At 38.2% G+C, this 27,074-nt stretch overlaps 1 protein-coding gene across 6 annotated transcripts in view; it reads left to right on the top strand.

The window, feature by feature from the left end:
- The window catches only part of UNC80 (unc-80 homolog, NALCN channel complex subunit), a 237,775-nt gene that overhangs the window by 103,421 nt on the left and 107,280 nt on the right, over nt 1–27,074 (top strand). For 2 of the 6 annotated variants that reach the window (XM_082396407.1, XM_082396408.1), the window contains exons 24-28: nt 1,100–1,235; nt 10,842–10,975; nt 15,894–16,059; nt 22,300–22,503; nt 24,457–24,557. In XM_082396407.1, coding sequence (XP_082252533.1) covers nt 1,100–1,235; nt 10,842–10,975; nt 15,894–16,059; nt 22,300–22,503; nt 24,457–24,557 — 741 coding nt within the window. Of the gene's footprint in view, nt 1–1,099; nt 1,272–10,841; nt 10,976–15,893; nt 16,060–22,299; nt 22,504–24,456; nt 24,558–27,074 lie in introns of all 6 variants that reach the window. The other 4 variants (XM_082396411.1, XM_082396409.1, XM_082396406.1 and 1 more) reach the window with 3 other exon arrangements.

Below are 27,074 nucleotides of genomic sequence, written 5' to 3'. Positions count from 1 at the left end.
TTTTATTTAAAGTGTTCTGGACATATCTTTGTCAGTTTCCAGTAGTGAATCTAATCTCTTGCATGCCCAGAATGTAGTAACTTTTCTAAATATTTTAAAAGGATGATATAGGAAGAAAAAAGAAAAGTAGCTGGAATTTTGTTCTTATTAATGCACAGAGTAACCAAACTGTCAAATTCTAGGTTCAGTGCTCATTTTAGCTTTTTGACTCTCTTAAGCATGCATCTCCTCTTTTGTTGCATACAATTTGTCATTGGAATGTAAAAGGAATTAGATAGAGGTAGCATATTGTGTCTTTTCTTTCGGAAAATTCCTTTTGGTAAATCAGACAATAGTACATGATGATTCAGAAGAACAGATAGTAAGTATTGGTTTTATGAATACCTTGTAAGAGCCAATATTGCCCATGTGCTGACTTATTAAACATCATATTTCTAATGTCGATGTTGGGTACACTATCAAAAGAGTAGTATTTCTTTCTCATTCATAGTGTATCATGGAGGGGGGGAACAAAGTCTATAAGAAAGTCATTGATTGCATATATGATGACAGATACAAATAAAATTGCAGTTCCAGAATTCATGCCAATCTCCAAGCTCATTTGCATGATAGTGCCTTTCTCATAAAATAGCATAATCAGAAACACTCTGAAGAACTGTGACTTCTTATTTTTTACTGCAGCAAAATCCTCCATTAGAAACAACTGCAAAACAAAACAAACAAACAAAAAATGACAAAAAACAAAAACAACAACAACAAAAAACAACTGCATACTCCCTTATGTGAAACCTATAATATAGATGACCTTTGAGGAAATAGAAATATTTTCAGAAAATGTTTTGTATGAGAATAAAAAATGCCATTCCATTTCCTAAAAGTCTTTAGACACAGTGACCTTAGAGGTAGCATCAGTGCCTTCCCTCTCTGGGTTCCCACATTGGGAAATGAAACATGGTGGTAACAACACTGTGGCAGACAGAGGAGGCTTATGCTGAAAATAATTCCCATTAATTGGTTGCTGGTGACCTCTGTAATGTGAGAGCCTATTTTACAGTCTGACGTATCTCATGCTGTTTCGTTCTTTTTCTCTTCATGGTAGGCAATTGGCGTCCGGTTGAATGAGCTGTGCCATGGGGAAAGTGAGAGCCCAGCCAACCTGCTGGGTCTCATTTATGATGAGGAGACCAAGAGGAGACTGAGAAAGGAGGATGAGGAGGAAGACTTTTTAGATGACAGTAAGGAGACTCCCTTTACTACAAGAACCCCTGCTTGTAAGAACCTCTGCTTTAGGAGCACGTAATATTTCTCTTTCCTCTTTCACATTCTTACCACCTTCCCATGTCTCCCACTGCACCTTCTCCCCTATTCCCTCTGCATGGATGTGAGCATGTGTATAAAGCCACACAAAGAGAGAGCAGGAACCAGAAGGAGAAGACTGTAGACAGGGGCAAAGAGTTGACAATATGGAACACTCATTGCTTTGTGGTCTCTGACTCTTAATATTGTAAATACGAAGATCAGTTTTAGGCCTCCTTGAGAAAACATAGTTGTGCTGCCCCAGAAGAGGGCTGGGTCAGGGTTTGTGTTTTATTACTGCTCTTGGAGTTTTAAAAAAGGGTTAGACCTGAGGGAGACCTTCAAGATGGTGGAGGAGTAAGACGTGGAGATCACCTTCCTCCCCGTAAATACATCAGAAATACATCTACATGTGGAACAACTCCTACAGAGCACCCACTGAACGCTGGCAGAAGACCTCAGACTTCCCAAAAGGCAAGAAACTCCCCACATACCTGGGTAGGGCAGAAGAAAAAAGAAAAAGAGAGACAAAAGAATAGGGACAGGACCTGCCCCTCTGGGAGGGAGCTGTGAAGGAGGAAAAGTTTCCACACACTAGGAAACCCCTTCACTGGTGGAGGCAGGGGTGGGCGGGGGGGAAGCTTCAGACCCACAGAGGAGAGCACAGCAACAGGGGTGCAGAGGGCAAAGCGGAGAGATTCCCGCACAGGGGATCGGTGCCGACCAGCACTCACCAGCCCGAGAGGCTTGCCTGCTCACCCGCCAGGGCGGGCGGGGGCTGGGAGATGAGGCTCGGGCTTCGGAGGTCAGATCCGAGGGAGAGGACTGAGGTTGGCTGTGTGAACACAGCCTGAAGGGGGCTAGTGTGCCACAGCTAGCTGGGAAGGCGTCAGGGAAAAAGTCTGGACCTTCCTAAGAGGCAAGAGACCATTGTTTTGGGGTGTGCGAGGAGAGGGGATTTAGAGCACCGCCTAAATGAGCTCCAGAGCCATGGCTATCAGCGCGGACCCCAGAGACGGGCATGAAACAATAACGCTGCTGCTGCAGCCACCAAGAAGCCTGTGTGCAAGCATAGGTCACTATCCACATCTCCCCTCCTGGGAGCCTGTGCAGCCCACCACTGCCAGGGTCCTGTGATACAGGGACAACTTCCCTGGGAGAACATATGGTGCACCTCAGGCTGTTGTAACGTCATATCAGACTCTGCTACCGCAGGCTCACCCTGCATTTGGTACCCCTCCCTCCCCCCTGCCTGAGTGACCCAGAGCCCCATAATCAGCTGGTACATTAACCCTGTCCTGTCTGAGCGAAGAACAGATGCCCTCAGGCGAGCTACATGCAGAGGCAGGGTCAAATCCAAAGCTGAACCCCAGGAGCTGTGCAAACAAAGAAGAGAAAGGGAAATTTCTCTGTGCAGCCTCAGGAGCAGCGGATTAAATCTCCACAATCAACTTGATGTGCCCTGCGTCTCTGGAATACCTGAATAAAGTTCAGGACATTGGTCCACAAGAGACCTCCCGGCTCCACGTAATATCAAAGAGCGAAAGCTCTCCCAGCGATCTCCATCTCAATGCTAAGACCCAGCTCCACTCAATGACCAGCAAGCTATGGTGCTGGACACCCTATGCCAAACAACTAACAAGACAGGAACACAACCCCACCCATTAGAGAGGCTGCCTAAAATCATAATAAGGTCTCAGACACCCCAAAACAAACCACTGGACACAGACCTGCCCACCAGAAAGACAAGATCCAGCCTCATCCACCAGAACACAGGCACTAGTCCCCTCCACCAGGAAGCCTACACAATGCACTGAACCAACCTTAGCCACGGGGGGCAGACACCAAAAATAACAGGAAATATGAACCTGCAGCCTGTGAAAAGGAGACCCCAAACACAGTAAGTTAAGCAAAATGAGAAGACAGAGAAACACACAGCAGATGAAGGAGCAAGGTAAAAACCCACCAGACCAAAAAAAAAGAAGAGGAAATAGACAGTCTACGTGAAAAAGAATTCAGAGTAATGATAGAAAAGATGATCCAAAATATTGGAAATAGAATGGAGAAAATACAAGAAACATTTAAAAATGACCTAGAAGAGCTAAAGAGCAAACAAACAATGATGAACAACACAATAAATGAACTTAAAAATTCTCTAGAAGGAGTCAATAGCAGAATAACTGAAGCAGAAGAATGGATAAGTGACCTGGAAGATAAAATAGTGGAAATAACTACTGCAGAGGAGAATAAAGAAAAAAGAATGAAAAGAATTGAGGAGAGTCTCAGAGACCTCTGAGACAACATTAAATGCACCAACATTCGAATTATAGGGGTCGCAGAAGGAGAAGAGAAAAAGAAAGAGACTGAGAAAATATTTGAGGAGATGATAGTTGAAAAGTTCCCTAATATGTAAAAGGAAAAAGTCAAGTCCAGGAAGCACAGAGAGTCCCGTACAGGATAAAAACAAGGAGAAACACGCCAAGACACATATTAATCAAACTATCAAAAATTAAATACAAAGAAAAAATATTAAAAGCAGCAAGGGAAAAACAACAAAAAACATACAAGGGAATCCCCATAAGGTTAACAGCTGATCTTTCAGCAGAAACTCTACAAGCCAGAAGGGAGTGGCAGGACATATTTAATGTGATGAAAGGAAAAAACCTACAACCAAGATTACTCTACCCAGCAAGGATCTCATTCAGTTTCGACAGAGAAATTAAAACCTTTACAGACAAGAAAAGCTAAGAGAATGTAGCACCACCAAACCAGCTTTACCACAAATGCTAAAGGAACTTTTCTAGGCAGGAAACACAAGAGAAGGAAAAGACCTACAATAACAAACTCAAAATAATTAAGAAAATGGTAATAGGAACATACATATCGATAACTACCTTAAATGTAAATGGATTAAATTCTCCAACCAAAAGACATAGACTGGCTGAATGGTTACAAAAACAAGACCTGTATATATGCTGCCAACAAGAGACCCACTTCAGACCTAGGGACACATACAGACTGAAAGTGAGGGGATGGAAAAAGGTATTCCATGCAACTGCAAATCAAAAGAAAGCTGGAGTAGCAATTCTCATATGAGACAAAATAGACTTCAAAATAAAGACTATTACAAAAGACAAAGGAGGACACTACATAATGATCAAGGGATCAATCCAAGAAGAAGATATAACAATTGTAAGTACTTATGCACCCAACATACAAGCACCTCAATATATAAGGCAAATGCTAACAGCCATCAAAAGGGGAAATTGACAGTAACATAATCATATTAGGGGACTTTTACAACCCACTTTCACCAATGGACAGATCATCCAAAATGAAAATAAATAAGGAAAAACAAGCTTTAAATGATACATTAAACAAGATGGACATAATTGATATTTATAGGACATTCCATCCAAAAGCAACAGAATACACTTTCTGCTCAAGTACTCATGGAACATTCTCCAGGATAGATCATATCTTGGGTCACAAAGCATGCCTTGGTAAATATAAGAAAATTGAAATCGTATCACGTATCTTTTCCGACCACAATGCTGTGAGACTAGATATCAATTAAAGGAAAAATCTGTAAAAAATACAAACGCATGGAGGCTAAACAATACACTACTTAATAACGAGATAACTGAAGAAATCAAAGAGAAAATCAAAAAATACGTAGAAGCAAATGACAATGAAAACATGATGACCCAAAACCTATGGGATGCAGCAAAAGCAGTTCTAAGAGGGAAGTTTACAGCAATACAATCCTACCTCAAGAAACAGGAAACATCTCAAATAAACAACCTAACCTTACACCTAAAGCAATTAGAGAAAGAAGAGCAAAAAACCCCCAAAGTTAGCAGAAGGAAAGAAATCATAAAGATCAGATCAGAAATAAATGAAAAAGAAATGAAGGAAATGATAGCAAAGATCAATAAAACTAAAAGCTGGTTCCCTGAGAAGATAAACAAAATTGATAAACCATTAGCCAGACTCATCAAGAAAAATAGGGAGAGGACTCAAATCAACAGAATTAGAAATGAAAAAGGAGAAGTAACAACTGACACTGCATAAATACAAAGGATCATGAGAGATTACTACAAGCAACTGTATGCCAATAAAATGGACAACCTGGAAGAAATGGACAAATTCTTAGAAAAGCACAACCTTCCAAGACTGAAGCAGGAAGAAATAGAAAATATAAACAGACCAATCACAAGCACTGAAATTGAGACTGTGATTAAAAACCTTCCAACAAACAAAAGCGCAGGATCAGATGGCTTGTCAGGCGAATTCTATCAAACATTTAGAGAAGAGCTAACACCTATTCTTCTCAAACTCTTCCAAAATGTAGCAAAGGGAGGAACACTCCCAAGCTCATTCAATGAGGCCACCATCACCCTGATACCAAAACCAGACAAAGATGTCACAAAGAAAGAAAACTACAGACCAATATCTCTGATGAACATAGATGCAAAAATCCTCAACAAAATACTAGCAAACAGAATCCAACAGCACATTAAAAGGATAATACACCATGATCAAAAGGGGTTTATCCCAGGAATGCAAGGATTCTTCAATATATGCAAATCAATCAATGTGATACACCATATTAACAAATTGAAGGAGAAAAACCATATGATCATCTCAATAGATGCAGAAAAAGCTTCTGACAAAATTCAACACCCATTTATGATAAAAACCCTCCAGAAAGTAGACATAGAGGAAACTTACCTCAATATAATAAAGGCCATATATAACAAACCCACAGTCAACATCATTCTCAATGCTGAAAAACTGAAACCATTTCCTCTAAGATCAGGAACAAGACAAGGTTGTCCACTCTCACCACTATTATTCAACATCGTTTTGGAAGTTAAGGCCACAGCAATCAGAGAAGAAGAAGAAATAAAAGGAATCCAAATTGGAAAAGAAGAAGTAAAGCTGTCACTGTTTGCAGATGACATGATACTATACATAGAGAATCCTAAAAATGCCAACAGAAAACTACTAGAGCTAATCAAGGAATTTGGTAAAGTAGCAGCATACAAAATTAATGCACAGAAATGTCTTGCATTCCTGTACACTAATGATGAAAAATCTGAAAGAGAAATTAAGGAAACACTTCCATTTACCATTGCAACTAACAGAATAAAATACTGAAGAATAAACCTACCTAAGGAGACAAAAGACCTGTATGCAGAGAGCTATAAGACACTGATGAAAGAAATTAAAGTTGATACAAACAGATGGAGAGATATACCATGTTCTTGGATTGGAAGAATCAACATTTTGAAAATGATTATACTACCCAAAGCAATCTACAGATTCAAGGCAATCCCTGTCAAACTACCAATGGCATTCTTCACAGAATTAGAACAAAAAATTTTACAATTCGTATGGAAACACAAAAGACCCCGAATAGCCAAAGCAACCTTGAGAAAGAAAAACGGAGTTGGAAGAATCAGGCTCCCTGACTTCAAGCTATACCACAAAGCTACAGTAATCAAGACAGTATGGTACTTGAACAAAAACAGAAATATAGATCAATGGAACAGGATAGAATGCCCAGAGATAAACCCACGCACATATGGTCATCTAATTTACGACAAGGGAGACAAGAACATACCGTGGAGAAAGGACAGCCTCTTCAGTAAGTGGTGCTGGGAAAACTGGACAGCTACATTTAAAAGAATGAAATTGGAATACTCCGTAACACCATATACAAAAGTAAACTCAAAATGGATGACAGACCTAAATGTAAGGCCAGACACTATAAAACTCTTAGAGGAAAACATAGGCAGAGCACTCTATGACATAAATCACAGCAAGATCCTTTTTGACCCAACTCCTAGAGAAATGGAAATAAAAAGAAAAATAAACAAATGGGACCTAATGAAACTTAAAAGCTTTTGCACAGCAAAGGAAACCATAAACAAAACCAAAAGACAACCCTCAGAATGGGAGAAAATATTTACAAATGAAGCAACTGACAAAGGACTAATCTCCAAAATTTAGAAGCAGCTCATGCAGCTCTATATCCAAAAAACAAACAACTGTATCCAAAAATGGGCAGACCTAAATAGACGTTTCTCCAAAGAAGATATACAGATTGCCAACAAACACATGAAAGGATGCTCAACATCACTAATCATTAGAGAAAAGCAAATCAAAACTACAGTGAGGTATCACCTTACACCAGTCAGAATGACCTCATCAAAAAATCTACAAACATAAATGCTGGAGAGGGTGTGGAGAAAAGGGAACCCTCTTGCACTGTTGGTGGGAATGTAAATTGATACAACCAGTATGGAGAACAATATGGAGGTTCCTTAAAAAACTAAAAATAGAACTATCATAGGACCCAGCAATGCCACTACAGGGCATATATCCTGAGAAAACCATAATTCAAAAGGAGTCATGTACCACAATGTTCACTGCAGCTCTATTTACAATAACCAGGATATGGAAGCAACCTAAGTGTCCATCAACAGATGAATGGATAAAGAAGATGTGGCACATATATACAATGGAATATTACTCAGCCATAAAAAGAAACGAAATTGAGTTATTTGTAGTGAGGTGGATGGACCTGGAGTCTGTCATACAGAGTGAAGTAAGTCAGAAAGAGAAAAACAAATACCATATGTTAACACATATATATGGGATCTAAAAAAAAAAAAAAAAGTTCTGAAGAACCTAGAGGCAGGACAAGGATAAAGACGCAGACGTAGAAAATGGACTTGAGGTCACAGGGTGGGGGGAAGTGTAAGCTGGCATGAAGTGAGAGAGTGGCATGGACATATATATACTACTAAATGTAAAATAGATAGCTAGTGGGAGGCAGCAGCATAGCACAGGGAGATCAGCTCAGTGCTTTGTGACCACCTAGAGTGGTGGGATAGGGAGGGTGGGAGGGAGACGCAAGAGGGAGGAGATATGGAAGTATATGTATATGTATAGCTATATGTATAGCTGATTCACTGTTATAAAGCAGAAACTAACACCATTGTAAAGTAATTATACTCCAATAAAGATGTTAAAATAAATAAATAAATAAATAAGTTAAAAAGTGGTAGAGCAAATATAATTATATGTGAAAAGCTTCTCAAATAGCTATAATATTGAAATATTTAATCAAAGTATATTATAATATTTAACATGAAATTAAAATATTAAGATTCAGAGTATTAGAACTGTGAATGTTTGATGTATTGTACTTATTTATTAAAAGTATAATTGAGTCCCATCATAGAAGAATAGAGACGAAGAGATTCCTGAACATCCTTCTCAACACCATTTTGTGCATATGTGTGTTCTATACCATACAAGCTTGTGTGTATGTGTACCACTGCCTTTTATGGAATATCAAATGTCAGTACAGTTTTGGAATTAGTATTATTATCTGATGAAGACATTGAAGCCTCTTCCTTTTGACCTTCCTTAGTGGTTTGAAGTTCAGACTCCCTGATGATGTCTTATGGATTGTCCTTAGTTAAGTGATGCCAAACCTACTTCATCCTTATAGGCATGAAATGTAAAAGGATGGCTAGAATATAACATTGGACAAAACTAAATAATAATAACAGAAAACATATTGTCTTCTTTTCCACTTTCATACCAGTAAATTTTTTTTGCATTTTTTCATCATTTTTCTCTTTCTCAGCCCATATCAAATCAGAGAAATCTTCTTGACTTAGCTGTTGACAAAATACCAATGTCTGACATTAGTCTTTTAGCCTAATAATGAAAGTTGGCCCCAAAGATTCCCCTCAAGTTCACAAGAGTCTAGGCTATCCTAGAATGACTCATAGTATTGGGTCTGATTTGTAAGAGGACTTGAAGATTATCCAGAAATCACAGAACCTAGTTTAGGCCTGCCAGGAGATATCCCCAAACTGCCCTGGATCTCCTAGGGGTCCTTCAGAACAGAGAAGAGCCAAATCAACCTTAGATGGATGTATCTTCATAGGCCAAAATGATCTCAAATCGCCATGAGACCACATAAGTATCATTGGCCAATATGGTATGCATGGTATATTAGTTTTTTGGTGAGGTTATTTATAAGTCAATACTTGTTCATCATAACAGAATATTTCAGGTGATAGTTATGAGAGAGCCTCCACTAAAACCAAGCTCATCGTCTATAGGACTGACAAGAAGAATCTAAATGATATCCTCACGATTGCCAGGACAGATCTGGAAGTTTATACTAAATATCTAGTGTTCAATTATTTTTTAAAAACAGTTGCAATCTAGGCAATTTCTAGAGTCATGTAGCCTCCACTGAATATAAGATTGGAATGTCTGCTTTAGTTCCACTTTCAAGTCAATACATAGCTCATTTTGCATTTAAAAAATAATTATGGTATAAGCAAGTATCAGTCTGGAAATTCTAGAGGAGTTTGTTGTTTTCATTCTTAATAAGAGGCAATGTCCCCAGCCACGTAGTACCTCTGTAGAAAATATAATGGTTTTCATGGAGAAGAAATAGCCAGATATCTTCAGAAAGACCATAATTCTACCTACTATCAATATAAACCATGAATTATATATTATATTCAATTAAGAAAGCCAAATACACAGGAAGTATTTTAGAGATATTTTTAGGAAGGTTAATATGTAATGATATAGTGATTGGTGATAAGCTGGTTCATTGGAAATAGATAACTATTTTGTTTCTTTTATGAGAGGCATGACTTTGGTCTTCTTTTCTGAACACTGATAAGTAATCAATATATTTCTCCATGATTTGTGATGTCATGTATCTGAGACCTAATCCTGAGGATTTAAAAGTCTCTGGTGTCACCTTGGCCATTGTCTGCCTTTAGAGCAAAATCCATTTGTTGGTCTAGGGTGGATGCAATGTTTTACTCATTCAAAGACTGGTGTTCTTCAAAGCAAAGGAGAATATTTGCATATTCTAGTGTAGCTGTTCCTTAATATGACAGGCTAACTTGTATAAACAATATAATATAGGTGACCAAGTAAGTAATCCTAGTTTATGCTACAGAAACACATCTGGGCTAAAGCTGAAACAACTTCACTGCTCTAAGAACATCAAGACAGACGTCTCTCACAAAGTGAGCTGACAGGACTTTTGTAGTTCCAAATCTAGTTCACGGCTCTGTACCTTGTCTAAATCTGATTGAATAACGATATGAAAATCTGGCAGGACTGCTTTCTGTTTCTGTTTTCATTAAAAGGCTTTCCAGTCTGGTGGAGCTGCATTTTGTTACTCTATGATGCCTTGAGGAGAATAATTTAATGCTTATTGATTGACATTTTAATACTGAGGCATTCATTATAGAATTGCAAAATGGAGAAAAAGAGAGGTGTATTGTAATGCATAGATTACGCTAAAGGGACCAGGTAAATTGAACGTGTATAGGAAACATCCTCATTTGCAGTTTCATTTTGGACATGTATAGGTAACATTCTCATATGCAATTTGATTTTACACATGCGTAGCTATGTCCATCAAACTGTGCCTCTCTATTTTTTATTGGTTTGTTTGCTTGTAAAAGAACTCTTTCATTCCATAGGTACTGTGAACCCCTCTAAATGCGGCTGCCCCTTTGCCTTGAAGATGGCAGCATGCCAGCTTCTCCTGGAGATTACCACCTTCCTGCGAGAGACCTTTTCTTGCCTGCCCAGACCACGCACTGAGCCTCTGATGGTACGTAAAACATATTAATAATGAGGCTACTTGGAGAGTCCAACCATGTGGCTAGATTTTGAGTGTTCAGTTTCCTCAAATACCCAATGACCAAATGTATCACATAGTTTAAAAATTCAACCAAGGGATTTTCATATACAAAAAGAAAATCTCTTTTATCTATTAAAAAAAAAAGAACTAAAATTGACCTTGAAATCACTAAAGATAGTACCACTGGGTAAAATGTTTGATTGATCACTGTCAGTTAACCTGGGAATGTCTGAGAACCTCCAGGTTCCTTTACTCTGCAAACTATGAGTTTTATGGCCAGCATTTTCCAGGAATCACTGATAGATTTTTTTTTTTTTCATACTAACAACTCATAAATTCCTGTGCCTCCAATGAATTTTCTCATTTAAACTAAGGGCGAAAAAACTCAAGTCTTTAGCATGTAAATGTCTCTGAACATATATTTTATTTCTGCAGCATTTCTTGTGGATACGGATAGACAGAGAAAGAACGTGTGTGCATGCACACACGCACGCGTGCATGGAAACACACAGACACACACAGGCACACACACATACACACACACTCCTGTACCATCAGGGTCTGATTTATTTAACTTAGGATACAAATTCTAACAAGAGCCAGGAGTCATCACAGGGCATTTGGGACAGAGGCACACCTCAGAGCCCATTTTCCTCGGCCCTTTGTTCCCTACCAGGCACCAAGTTTCCGGTGGTTCTTTTGTCATAGGCATTATCCAACCAGAGCTGAGGAACCAAATTCTCTTTTTTCCCCCTTTACACAAGATTTACACTATTCTACCAGAAAAATTGGTACACTAACAATCTGTGTGGTTCCATTTAGGTGAATTTTACAGTCCACCAGCTCTCCTGCTTTTTAGACCAAACTCAGCATGAACAAGGCCATAACCTAGTTCCTGAGGGCAGGTAGGGGAGGGAAAGGGACAAAAAAGTCAGTGCTCTGGTATTCCTGAGCAGTGCCTCTAACTCTGATTTTCCAATGTCTGGACAGCCTGTTTCCTCATACTCTAAAACATAAAATGGAAATATTTATAGGTAAAATATGTTTTCAAGAGAAACATACGACATGTGGGCTGTGAAACTGCACCCTTTAAATACTGAAAAAGAGAGTTCTTCTTACTGCTCTTATTTAATTTCATGTTATCCTGAACCTTGATTTTTCTGAATTGTCACCTTCACTATTATATTGAGACTATTCTATAAAATCAAATCAAGGCTGCCACTTAACACGTGTTTAGTTTAAAGTCAAGTCTGATCTGTAGGCCTCTGTCAGTGTTATTCTATCAACATTCTAATTATACCAAAGTCTTCATAAAAGCACAGAAACACATCTACTTTTAAATTGACAGATTTTTAATGGTCACCATTTTGACCTATTATGATTTAAAAACATAAGAATCTTGAAGTTTGAGTCACTTATTTTTGTTCTTTCTTTCAACACTATAAAGCTATAGTTTAATATTCCTTATTATTGTAACAAATTTCATTTTTTAAAAAAATTAATCAAATCTTTTAAAAATGACTGTATAATCAACTGGCTGTCTAGGAGAAAATGCCAAGAAATTAAACTAAAACAGAGGCTGCAGTCATTCAGTTAATAAGAGGAAATTTTTCATTGCCTTTAACTAGGTCTCACAAATCTTTTATTCATTAAGCTAGGATTTTCATTGTCAAGTATAGGTTCATATATTGTATTGGGATGTGACCTTTATAAAATAAATGGGAAAGATGCTTTCTCATGTTTAACCTATCTAACTACAGTTGATGATAAAGAAAACTCAAATCACATTTTTTTAACTATTGTAGAAAAAACAGTATCATAAAACTGTTTTACCAACACAGAGGCTATAAATGCTTGAAACAGTTTTTTTAAGAAATTGTACTAAATGGTGAATCTAACAGGCTAAGCATAAATACCATCAAAATGAAATATTCTAAAGTGTTAACAAAGCACTTGCTGTAAGAGTATTTATAGATCTTTGGGATGTTTTATTAATTCAGTAACATTTTTAACAGTAGTAAAAATAAATAACTACCCTAATGTACAGAATAATAAAAGTATAAGCCAGAAAAATAATCACATTAGAAGCTATAAATATTCTGGGATCTGAGATTTGAGCATGGGAGAAGATAGGGAACATAAACTTTCTACCAAGAAAAAGTCTTTCTGATAGAAATGTCATAAGGCCATTTCCAAGATAAAAGAGATTTCCCTGTGAAATATTTGTTTGCTTGAAAAACTCCTAGTTATATCCAAAGTGTGGAAGAGAAAACAAAAGAGCCTAAAATACAATAATTAAAGGTTAATTTGATAGGGTCAGGAAATCTTAGGAGACCACTCACTGGTTTGGTGGGGAATGACGGTAAGAGAAAAGGAAAAATGATATCAAAAGGGTTTAAAATGTTGCGAAAAACATATTTTTACCAACTTAACAAATTGTTTCCCAGATAGATCCCTGGATGCAACTTAATTAATGTGTTTTTCCCCCCAAAAAAACAACTTCTGGTAGCATTTTTATTCACTCTTTTTGTGAACCATACAGATAAACAATATCTAAAAAAGGAAAAAGCATTTTTACAAGACTTATCATAAAAAGCATAACAATCAATTTTTCTCTGATTGTTAACTTCCAAACTTGAAAACAAAGAAATATTTTTTTTAGAGAATTTTGTCTATAAAACTGCTGGTCTATTAAAATAGGCCAGTTTTCCTGTTGAATTAGTAAAACCAATAACTGATGACCAAGCAACATGGAATTAAACAAATTAATTCCCATCCAACGCCAAGACGAGTCCATAATGATAAAGTAAAAGGCAGTAAGGAAGTCTCTGTACATCTATATTCACTCATTAGGGAAAACAACATATTGGATGCTTTTGTACAAGATTGTGCTAGAAGCTGTACCAACTGTATCAACTGGATTTAACAAGTCAGGTTATAAAGAATACACTGCTGAATTCCAAATGTTCCTAAAGTTAAAGAATCAGAAGCAAAGCACAGTTCACGTATATGAAGAGTAGACTGATGAATATTTGAGAGTAAGGCTGTGAGCAAGGTGGTGTGATGGATGCAGAGGTGGGAGTGGGGGTGATGCAGAGATGACTATATTGTAACAGGAGAACCAACACATAAACAACACACTTAAGAAAGGAGCAGAGGGCCAGGGTTGGCCAAAGAAGGGACTGGAAAAATCTGAAGAACCTTCCTGGATGAGATCACATTTGAATGTAACTTTGAAAGATAAGTAGGATTTTGACTAGTAGATACAAGAAGTTGGAAGAGATAACTACTTTTGAGAATCAGAATTGTTATTTTATTACTTTTTGTCCCACCTAAGAAACTTATCTAATTAAATTTGGCTACCAAAATAGAAAGTAGTTAGGTTATTTTTTTTCCTAAAAGGGATTAATTTCAGAGAAACAATTATATTCTTAGAATATTTTTTGACAATAAATAGACTCCATGTGGTTCCTTATTTTTCTAGATGCGATATAATTTTCTGAGTACCAAAGTATAACTTCTGTTCTTAATTCAAAGGGAAAAGAAGAAACAATATGTAGAGTCTAAAGTTTCATTTATTAAAAATAGTTAAAAGCATAAGATTTTAATCTTGGTACAAACTGGGTTTTTCAAAATATTTTTTGTTTTTCAAACTACTTGAATCTGAGGGATTATTATGTCATAATTAGAAAAAATGCTGTATAAAAATAAAGTTAGCATTTTATATATTTTTCATTTATCAAGTCTGAAAGTGCTTCATAGATTAATGATTAATTATGATCTTCAGCGTGAGCGAGTCTCCATTTACAGAACAGGTGAAATGTCCACACTGGGGCCTCACAGGCCAAACTCTTACTAAATACTTACACTGCCCAAGGCTTATTTTCAGTTATGGGATCATGAAGTCTTCCTAAGAGAGAGTGAGAGATTCCTCCAACGCATGATCCTGTTTTGAGGCTCTGGCCATTACACCTGAGGTTTCTTAAGCCTGAACTGCCTTTCCCTACCAGTTTGCCGAGCTAACTTTACTTAATCCTCAGGATTTAACTCCAACATCACCTTGGTATTCGTTTTCTACTTCTGTTGTGTGATATTGTGATTTATGATAAAAATATATGTTTGGTCTTCATCCCTGTTTCTTGCGCAGTGCTCCTAAAATCCTTGGAATTTCTTAAGTACGGAGGGTGACCAAGGTGTCTTTTGTTATGTTAAGAGGTGACTTGTAGAATGCCTCTAGATTACCTAGGGATCAGCTGGTCACCAGATGAACCAACCAAGTAATTAGAAAATGGAAACTTTCAGTCCCACCTCCAGGTGACAACAATTTAATCTATCATGCCTATGTAATGAAGCCTCCATAAAGACCCAAAAGAACAGGGTTTGGAGAGCTTCCGGTTGGTGAACGCATGAAGACTGGGGAGTGCGCTGCCCTTGAAGAGGGCATGGAAGCTTGGCACCATTACCCCATACCTTGGCCTGTGCATTTCTTCCATCTAGATGTTGCTGATTATATCCTTTTATGATAAACCAGTGATCTAGTAAGCAAAATATTTCTCTGAGTTCTATGAGCCCCCCTAGCAAATTAACTGAACCTGAGGAGGGGTGTTGTTGGACCCTTCAATTTATAACCAGTTGGTTAGAAGCAAAGGTAACAACTTGGGCTTACAACTGAGGTCTGAAGTGGGGACAGTCTTGTGAGACTGAATCCTTAACCTGTGGATTAAGGAAAACATTTTCATGGCCACAGTCTAAACCTGGCATTAGATAGAGGGAAATTTGGCTGTTTAAATGCTGTTGTGTGCCGCTTAAAACGGAGGGAGGTTTGCCAGTAGACCAATGCAGTGCTGGGGAGATGCCAGCATTCATGTGCTCCTCACTGACATTTCAGGACTTGGAGAGCTGCAGACTTCGTTTGGATCCTGAGTTGGACCGGCACAGATATGAGAGGAAGATCAGCTTTGCTGGTGTCCTGGATGAAAATGAAGACTCAAAAGATTCCCTTCACAGTAGTAGCCACACCCTCAAATCCGATGCAGGTGTTGAGGAGAAGAAAGGTATGGATAAGCAAAAATTAATTCACGTTTCAGGGTTTCTCATGGGATATTTGGTCTCGGGTCTAAACTGCAGAATTGTGCACTGAAAGAAGTCCGAAACTGTTGGCTCTGTACAGTACTAACAGTGTTGACTCAATGAGGTAGGCAATCATGCTAGTTAGGAGTTGGACTCTGTAGTCAGAGAGACTCTAATTCCAGCTCAGCAATTCTCCGTATCCCATTGAATCTAAGATGGCATCAGTTGTAAGATGAACCATTATCTTATATACCAATAAGAAAGGAAAAATACTCCCCATTCAGCTCTTATGCAATACTTTCTTATCACTTAATTTGTGCTTTATTCTTACTGAAAGAGGACTTTCAGACGTAATTAGATGTAGATTTTTATTATTGGTCTATATCATTCTTTGTGCAGCCAGGTAAACTGGTTAAAGGTTTTCTAAACCATCTTCAATTCAGAGTTCAAATTCTTAATCACTTTTCAACTCAGAATTGTCAGTGTCTGTGTTTTTATATATGATAATGTCCTCTGTGTTAGTAATACATCATTTCTTAAATGAATCTGTAAAAGAAGTAAAGCTATTGGTGATAGTTACACAAGCCAACGTGCAATTGTATGAAGCTAGCCTACCTTCAATCCCTGCTTCAGGAATGTTCCCAAATACCCACTCACTCCACCCAACTATCATTTGGTTCCTGGGACTTAAAAGACACTGGCACCCATTTTGTACATTTTGTTGCTGGTGCTTTAGATATTCACATGAACACAAGCAATAGCAAATGTGTCACAACTGCCACCTGGCTCTAGTGATCTTAAGATGTCATCAGCTGCAAGCCAAATCTCAATTTCAGAGATGTTCAAATGTAAAAAAATGTGCATCTTAAAATGGTAAAATAAAGTAGTTATGTGACCTTGTCCAAGTTGCTTACCTTCTAAGCCAGTTTTCTTCCCTGTAAAATTAGATTAATACCTACCACATTGGAATGTTGAAAGCTTTAAAAGAGACATGCAAGTCTCTTTTGCAAGTAAAACATAAACTCAGTACCAGATACCTAATAAGGACACAATAAATAATTGTCATCATTGGGTTTTTTTATTTGTATCATGAGAATATAGATTAAAATCCATGCAGAAAATCCTAAATATGAGTTACAGATTGCAAAGTTTTAAGTTGCTCTTTAAAGGCTCCTTTAAACTGTTAACTTCTCTATCTGATTTTTCTATTTTCTTAAGTTTCATTACCCTTCAATGTTTTTCTAATGAATTCCATTAGAAAACAGCATATTTGCAAAAAGAGTCAAAGACAGTCTTATCCATTGGTATATTTTCTGCAGACAGTGCCTCCATAAATGTTTGGTAGTTTAAGGAATGCATGATTCTCAAAAGACATAGTCCTACAGAAGACTTAAATAGACATTTCTCCAAAGAAGGCATGGCCAACAGGCACATAAAAAGATGCTCAGTATCACTAATTATTAGATAAATGCATATCAAAACTGCAATGAGGTATTATCTCACACCAGTCAGAATGGCCATCGTTAAAAAGTCTACAAATAATAAATGCCGAAGAGGGTGTGGAGAAAAAGGAACCTTCCTACATTGTTGGTGGGAATGTAAATTGGTGTAGCCACTATGATGAACAGTATGGAGGTTCCTTGAAAAACTAAAAATAATTACCATGTGATCCAGCAATCCCATTCCTGGGCATATATCTGGAGAAAACTAATTAGAAAAGATACATGCACCCCAGTGTTCATAGCAGCACTATTTACAATAGCCAAGACATGGAAGCAACCTAAGTGTCCATCAACAGATGAATGGATAAAGAAGATGTGGGGTGTGTGTGTGTGTGTGTGTGTGTGTGTGTGTGTGTGTGTGTGTGTATATGCATATGTATATATATATATGCATATGTATATATACATATACAAATAATGGAATATTACTTGGCCATAAAAAAGAATGAAATGCTTTTTGCAGCAACATAGGTGGACCTAGAGATTATCATATTAAGTGAAGACAGAGAAAGACAAATATCATACAATATCACTTATATGTGGAATCTTAAAATATGATACAAATGAACTTATTTACAAAGCAGAAATAGACTCACAGACATAGAAAAACAAACTTGTGGTTACCACAGGGGATGGTGGGGGTTGGGGGGGGAGAGACAAATTAAGAGTTTGGGATTAATATATACGCACTACTATATATAAAAGAGGTAAACAACAAGCACCTACTGTATAGCACAGGGAAGAAACTCAATATCTTGTAATAACCAATAATGGAAAAAATCTGAAAAAGGGCTTTTTTAAAAAAGGAATAGCCCTAGATAAAGAAAACACAACATATTTAAGATACTTAAAATTTTGTAAGGAATGGATATATTCTGAAAAAAAACTTTTTAATATTTCAAGATCAGATTTTTGTCACAACATTTAAAAAATGCAAATAATTATTATATCATATTGTGTTGAATTTATGGTGAACAGAAGCCATGTTGCAGGAAGGATTAGGCAAATTTTAGCAGTTTCTGAGTATGAAGAGGTATCAAGTCAAGGTTTGTTCAAATACTACTACTTCTGACAAGGATGACTGCATATGATGTGAAAGGTCCTTCATTTTTATCAATATTTTTTTAATTGAAGTACAGTTGATTTACAATGTGTTAATTTCTGTTGTACAGCAAAGTGGTTCAGTTATACATATATGTACATTCTTTTTTTATATTCTTTTCCATTATGGTTTATCATAGGATATTGAGTATAGTTCCCTCTGCTACACAGTAGGACCTTGTTGTTTATCCATTCTCTATATAATAGCTTACATCTGCTAACCCCAGCCTCCCACTCCATCCCTCCTCCAACCCCCTCCCCCTTGGCAACCACCATTCTGTTCTCTATGTCCATGATTCTGTGAAACTCCCATCTTTTAAACATATCCCACAGGGATTTTTTCCCATTCAAAATTATTATGTTAGTTATTATTTAAAGTAGTTGAAATAAAAATTGCTAATACTGACATGGTCAAATTTCAGCAGAGTAAACTCTACACCATTTAAAAAAATAAAACCTCAGATTAATTTTTAAGAACACTTTAATTTCATGATTATCATTTATGTAAATTGCCTTTAATATTCAAACACACAAATACTTAATAATTTTTCTCCTCATAGAATGGCTATGTAATTATATGAAAGTTATTTAATAAATTAGGAGCAGAAAACTAAAAGTATAGATAAAATGAGAACATATTCATAAAATGTCCTTTACCAGTTGGCAAGAAACTTCCTGAAGATTCCTAAATATTCCTTAATCCTTTTAATAAGCTGATACCAGAGGCTAAAGCCGATGTGAAAATGGGGACCACAGGGACCCTGCTAACTCAGATTATTAAAATTTTATTTAAAATTTCATGCCATCTGTTTGTATAACATTTAAAAATGTCAGTTCTTGAAATAAACAACTTGAGGACAATTTGGATTCTACAAAGGAAAACTAACATGAAATAATCCTTAGAACTAAAAATGCCTGCCTAAAATCTCCAAGCAAGATCTGTCAGATCATTTTATCCATATTCCAGATACAAAGTAAGACTGGCATTCCAGAATACAGACACCAAGACATGTGTGATCACTCAACAGTCATATACTGAGCACCTGTTGTATACCAGGCACTATTACAGGTTCCTAGAATACAGCAATGAACAGGGAAAATTTCCCACATGTATTTTAGTTTATATTAGCTAATAGTTAATAACTTAATAGTGAATAACATTAAATTCTGGACTTTCAAGTAGAGATAAGTAGTATGAAGAAAACAAGTTAGGGTCAGAGAATTGGTAGTGACCTAAAGTAGGAAGGATTGTAGTCCTAAGTGACATTGAGCTGAGACTTGTGTGATGTTAAGGATCCAGTCATGTGAAGGGCTGAGAGAAGAGTCTTCCAAACAGAGACAACAGTGAGAACAAGTCTCCGATGCAGGAATGAACTTAGAGCATGTGAGGAAGGGCAAAAAGGACAAGTTTGCAACAGAATGAGTTGGGGGAAGAGCGGTAGGAGAGAGGGTCAGGCAAAGGGCAAATAAATAGGGTCTGTAGATATGGTTAGAAATTTAATTCTATTTAAATGTGTCTGAGAGTTGTCAGGTTTTGACCAGAAAAGTGATATAATATTTATATTTATGATTTATGTATTTAAGAGATGAGTCAAGCTGTTGGAGTGGGGGTAAGAGCAAGCAGTTTGGTAATTATATTAGTCTAGGGAATAGGTGACAGGGCTTTCAAAACCCTACACCATTTTGAAGTGTTGAATCAGCAGGACTTGCTGATGGATATATGTGGTGTAAGACAAAAGGGAAAAGAGAAGTTTTATCTAATTATATGAATTTGTTTTACTTTCATACTAGTTCTCGTTGTCATGGAGATAAAGGCTAAACTTCAGTGGTGTAGAATCTCGACTGATGTCTTTCATGTACTTTACCAAATCTGAATTCTAACTATATTATGTCCTTTGTAAATAATCAATGCCATAATTCTGAACATTATTTTTTTCAGTGCTATAAAATGTCTCCAGTTATCTTTGGTGATAGAACAGTTTCTCAAAATTAAATTTTTTTTCATGTCATATTAATCTGGGGTTATTTTGCTGTACTTGTAGGCTGAAAAATATCATGAAATCAGGCAAAGAATGCCAAAGTGTGCCTCTGTAAAAATTTTTAAATTATTTCTTTAATCTCTTTCTCTACTTCCCAATCTATTTTGACATAAATTGTATTAATAGCCATTAAAAATGATAAGTATATTCGGTTTCAAATGCATTTCAGATAAGTCATAAAGTCTCAATTATACCTAAAAATAACACTGAAAAATACAGTGGATGAGTTTTGTGCTATAACTAAAATAGAGCATTATGGTCTTTGAGGAATGTATTCAACTGTGCTGTGAGAATTTCTGTCTAGATGTGAAATTCTATCCAGATGTGTTCAGGGAGCTCCATGAAGCCTTTGCCAGCTGAGTGGTGATAATTTTAGTCTTTCTCAATCATAAGAGTAAATCAGAGATTAAACATTTCACTTTATTCAACAGGAATCTAGGCTCCTTTATATGGCACTAATTAACATTTTTTGGAGCTGTATGAGTTCTATCACAGACTAACTCTCCTGTGAGTGAGAAACTTGAGACTAAAATGCAATCTTCCTGATTGGCACTAAAATATTAATAGCTGTGCCTTAAATAATTAGTAAGAAATCTTGTTCATGTCTTAAGAAGGAAACCTTACAAAAACAGCCCCTTCCTGATAATCACTTGAAGCCCTGAAAACTTTCAAAATCACCCTTACAATATCCATGTGCGACAACACCAAGTCCTCAAAAGAAAAAGAAGGAGGTGTGGATACAACTATGGGAAATACGGATGCTTTTGGTTAAAATGTAGGTTTCAAGTTGAACGTGTTTCTTTTACCCTTTTATTTTCCTCACTGATGACTGTTTCTTCCAGAACACTAAAGAGGAGTAATGCATGTTCTTCTTGGTTCATGTAGACTGTAAGGTTGATTCAGGGTGTTGCAACTTTTGGACTCATATCTCACGCAGCCTTTTGACTGAGAGGAGGATGCTATGAAATCATTAGGTGCAGTGAAAATGGAACCATTTCACACTCATGTTCACCCACAGCACCCCACTGAACACCTCTTTTAGTGCCTTTGCTGAGGAACTGAGTGGAACCCGCTGCTGACTGTTGGAGAGAGAAGCGCCTCTTGTTTTTATTTCTTAATGAGGTATTCCCAAATCAAGGGATTTTCCCTGAAGGGCTTTCCCTAACTCACATTAAGTCTGTCAGTTCCATTTCAAAAGAAAAACAAAAACAAATGGTTGGTGGTTCTGCTGAATCGAGCACTGATGCCGTGTGAACGTACTAACAGTCCCGGAGGGCTCCCTGGCGAGGGCGCGCTCATGCTTGTGAATTCTGGGCCAGAGAGAGAGCAGGTTGTTCCCGGCACCGATCAGCTGTGTGTCCGAGAAAGAAGCTGCACCAGCCCTTCGTGGTGGACCCAGCCTCCTGCCCGCCTAGCAAAGCCGCCTGACTTGGGGCTTGGGAGAAGCTCCTTGTTCAGACGGGCTGCTCATCCCGGCCAGAAGACAGGAGGCTGTTCAGGCACAAGCTGGGGAGAGCTTGGCTCTAACGCTGGCTGGGGAGAACTAAGGGGGAAAAAGCCCTATTTTATTCTTTTAATACAGTTCCCAGCAGGAAGATCAGGATAGGAGGTTCCCGCCTGCTCCAGCTTAAAGGAACCCGCAGTTTCCAGGTGAAGAAGGGGGGTTCCTTGTCCAGCATTCGCCGGGTCGGCAGCTTAAAGAGCAGCAAGTTATCACGGCAGGACTCAGAGTCTGAGGCTGAGGAGCTGCAGCTGTCCCAGAGCAGGGACACTGTCGCTGACCTAGGTAACACAGAGGAGCGGGGCGTGCAGGGACGCGGGGGGTAGGAAGACAGAGCCCGAATCCCCGAACAGCTCAAGTCCATTTTCTTACACATCGGTAGACGGAGGGCAGAGTCATGTTTTAGAGTACTCGTTTAGTCCATAAGCTATGTTGCCCTCCAGAGCAGGGCTGCTCCAGCCTTACTGTGCACAGGGTCAGCTGGGAGCTTGTTAAAACGCAGATCCTGATTCAGCATCTCTGGGATGGGAGCCTGAGATTCTGCGCTTTTAACAAGCTTCCTGGTAAAGTTAATGCTGCTGGTTCAAGGACCACAGCTTGAGCAGGGAGCATATGGAGTCTACAGTAGGGAAAGAAAACATTTTAATGACAAGGGCAGTTTTTTGCAATCTAGATCTTTGTCCCTTTATTCTTCTGGTCAAGACCTTTAAAGCAAAATGTAGATATTCCCTTGGGAATAGCTGGCTTAAAGTCGTCTGTAAACTAAAGTCTCTGTTTCCTAGTAAAAACAACCAAAATTTCAGAAAGGAAAGATTGTCTACATCTCACAATTAGTGACCTTCAGCAAGTCACTTAACTTCTCAGGGATTTGTTTTCCCCAGCTACCCAATGAGAATAATTCTGTGTACTCCTTGCCTACTGTGAAAGGATGCTCTAAAGATAAATTAGGGATGATTGTAAAGTATGTTAAACTCCTGAGAATAAGCTTTATATACAATCAGAGATTGTAGATTGTCACTATAGGACCCAAAGAGACTCTGAATCCCAAAATGTGTTAGTCCTATGGGCTCTCATCATCGTCTTAGTAGACGAGAAAAAGATTAAGCAGGCTTGCCGATAGGACTCACCAGCTGCCTAGAATTTCACTGTGAGGTTAAAAATTGAAGTGCATATTCTTTGCCTTTCAGTCCCTGTATGAAAACCAAAGTGTAAAACTCTTCTTTCTCAGTAAGTTGTTTCAGAAGTCAGTCAGGAAATGTGGATAAATTATCAATCTAGCCTGCTGAAACAGAAGCTGAGTATATTTAATCAAAGAGAGTTTAAAATAGAAAATGTTTCTACACCTACCCACCCTTGCCTTTGAAAATAGCTAATTTATGTGTTAGTTAAGATTCAGCTTATTTTTTTAAGGAGACAATAGAAAAAACCTTATGACATCTTTTGTTACAGGTCTGAGCTGTAAGAGTATCATCAGTTAGTTTGGGGGAAAATATTATTTGAATTAATTATTTAAATTGATCCATGTAGCCTAGCCAGTTGAGTCAAACTATCCAAGCTAGAAGCATAGTTTTGTCATAGAAAATACCCAGAAAAGCTTGTAGATTTGGGGACAAAGCTCTGTTATCTAGTATACTAAGTGGAGAATTCCTGTGACATGTCTCCTTCACAGTTTCCTACAGAGACGAGTTTGGACAAAGGGTTGTCCACAGTTGGGCACAGTTACTTCCGAATTCCCTTAGTTTTTCCGAGGCACCACCCATCTTTGAAATAGCTCTGATAGCAAAGCCAGGTGGTGTTAAGAGCGGTAGCACTAGCCGTAGTCACAGCGGCAGTGGAGGTAGCAGCACCCTTGGTGGCCACTGCAGGTTGGTTGGTGTCCCTACTTAACTACACCTGCGAGGTCTGGGCAGTCTGGAATGGATTTGGGCACACTCAGCCAATAACTTGCTCATCTCAGCAATTCAGGGACTTGACTCGGTTCTTTTTCTCTGCTCCCATATCTCAAAATGGAAGCCACCATAACAGAGATCATAAATGTCCTTGTAATTGCCAGTCCAGCTGGTGGTGAAGGGAACAGCTCCTATTAATATTACTCCACTAAAGCCGACGCTATGCCCTGTAACCCATTGGCCATGGTAGTCTGCCCTAGGATTCAAAAGCATGGACCACTGTACCATAGCAACATGCTCTCCAGGGAGACAGAACAATATAACCTTTCTTGGTATTTTTCTTTTGAAGAAGGGAGTCCTTGGAGTGCAAGTGAGCCCAGCATTGAGCCAGAGGGAATGAGTACAGCCGGCACGGAGGAAAATTACCACAGGAACATGTCATGGCTTCATGTAAGTAGGAATCTCAGAAAGAGCCCTGAGATCAATTTCTTTTGCCATTGGGGAAGATCTGTGGAGGTAGGATGAAAGACTATACTACAAACATCCATCATTTCAGCCTATTAGAAAAATTATAGGCTTTTATTTCAGCTGAACCTCTGGATACTCACTAAGATTGGTCTTCTGGATTGTATTCATTTGAAGCTTATCTAAGACCAAGGGTGCTTTGTTATAGTTGGCTTGTGAGTCAATGTAAGTCAGGGAAAAAAACCCTGAGAGATCAGGCCAGGTTGGTGGTCAAGAGAGCCTGAGTGACACAAGGCAAGGCATCACGATCAGTTTTATACAGGTCACCACAAATGCTGAGAGCAAGGTCATGGTGTCAGTCTTGAGTGCGTATTAGATCAAATTGTAAACTAGGACGTGGAGATTCTAAGATGATGAAGGTCACACCTCAAAGGGCTCTCCAGAGGGCACAGGCAGGAGGGAATCCCAGGCACAGATTACAGTTCAAGGTTTGACCTGAGTGTAAAGAAAGGAAAAGAAAGGTCGGGAAGCATGACGTGAGATCCACAATTGGCAGGGTACTGCCAGCACTATTATTATTATTTTTTTAACATCTTTATTGGAGTATAATTGCTTTACAATGGTGTGTTAGTTTCTGCTTTATAACAGAGTGAATCAGCTATACATATGCATATATCCCCATATCTCCTCCCTCTTGCGTTTTCCTCCCACCCTCCCTATCCCACCCCTCTAGGTCATCACAGAGCACTGAGCTGATCTCCCTGTGCTATGTGGCTGCTTCCCACTAGCTATCTATTTTACATTTGGTAGTGTATATATGTCCATGCCACTCTCTCACTTCGTCCCAGCTTACCCTTCCCCCTCCCCGTGTCCTCAAGTCCATTCTCTACGTCTGCGTCTTTATTCCTGTCCTGCCCCTAGGATCTTCAGAACCATTTTTTTTTTTTTTTACATTCCATATATATGTGTTAACATACGGTATTTGTTTTTCTCTTTCTGACTTACTTCACTCTGTATGACAAACTCTAGGTCCATCCACCTCACTACAAATACCTCCATTTCATTTCTTTTTATGGCTGAGTAATATTCCATTGTATATATGTGCCACATCTTCTTTATCCATTCATCTGTTGATGGACACTTAGGTTGCTTCCATGTCCTGGCTATTGTAAATAGAGCTGCAGTGAACATTGTTGTACATGACTCTTTTTGAATTATGGTTTTCTCAGGGTATATGCTCAGTAGTGGGATTTCTGGGTCGTATGGTAGTTCTATTTTTAGTTTTTTAAGGAACCTCCATACTGTTCTCCATAGTGGCTGCATCAGTTTACATTCCCACCAACAGTGCAAGAGGGTTCCCTTTTCTCCACACCTTCTCCAACATTTATTGTTTGTACGTTTTTTGATGATGGCCATTCTGATCGGTGTGAGGTGATACCTCCTTGTAGTTTTGATTTGCATTTCTCTAATGATTAGTGATGTTGAGCATCCTTTCATATGTTTGTTGGCAATCTGTATATCTTCTTTGGAGAAATGTCTATGTAGGTCTTCTGCCCACTTTTGGATTGGGTTGTTTGGTTTTTTGATATTGAGCTGCATGAGTTGCCTGTAAGTTTTGGAGATTAATCCTTTGTCAGTTGCTTCATTTGCAAATATTTTCTCCTTTTCTGAGGGTTGTCTTTTCATCTTGTTTATAGTTTCCTTTGCTGTGCAAAAGCTTTGAAGTTTCATTAGGTCTCATTTGTTTATTTTTGTTTTAATTTGCATTTCTCTAGGAGGTGGGTCAAAAAGGATCTTGCTGTGATTTATGTCCTAGAGCGTTCTGCCTATGTTTTCCTCTAAGAGTTTGATAGTGTCTGGCCTTACATTTAGGTCTTTAATCCATTTTGAGTTTATTTTTGTGTATGGTGTTAGGGAGTGTTCTAATTTTGTTCTTTTACATGTAGCTGTCCAGATTTCCCAGTACCACTTATTGAAGAGGCCAGCACTATTATTGATCTTAGATATGGAATGTCTCCATCTCCTCTGATTTTAATCTGACTTCCTGGTAGGGTCAGATAAAGGGCTGGCTGGTACATCATGCTCAGTGTTTACAGTGCTATGCCCTTGGAACTGGTTGATCCCCAGAACTGGCTGATTTTGAGAATCTCTGAGGCAGCTATTTTTAAAGTAAACTTTTTAGTGAAGTCCAACCTACATATTAAAAAGCATACAAAACCTATGTGTACTGCTCAGTAACCACCACCAGTTCAAGAAGAACATTAGCAGTACCTTAGAAGCCCTACCTGGGCCCTCGACCAGCCACTACTCTCCCCTGTTGGTCACTGCCATTCTAACTTCTAACGCCAAAAATTATTTTGTCTGTTTTTGAAATGCATATAATTGGTGACATTTGCTGCGTACTCTACTGTGTCTGATTTCTTTTTTTCACATAGGTGTAAATCCTCCAGCTTTGTTCTTCTTCTTCAGGATGGCCCGTTCTATTCTTGGCTATATTCATTT

The sequence above is a fragment of the Balaenoptera borealis genome, assembly GCF_965194805.1.
Source record: "Balaenoptera borealis genome assembly, chromosome: 6".
Taxonomy (NCBI): domain Eukaryota; kingdom Metazoa; phylum Chordata; class Mammalia; order Artiodactyla; family Balaenopteridae; genus Balaenoptera; species Balaenoptera borealis.
The sequence above is the reverse complement of the archived record's forward strand: the minus strand, read 5'-3'. Positions and strand labels throughout refer to the sequence as shown.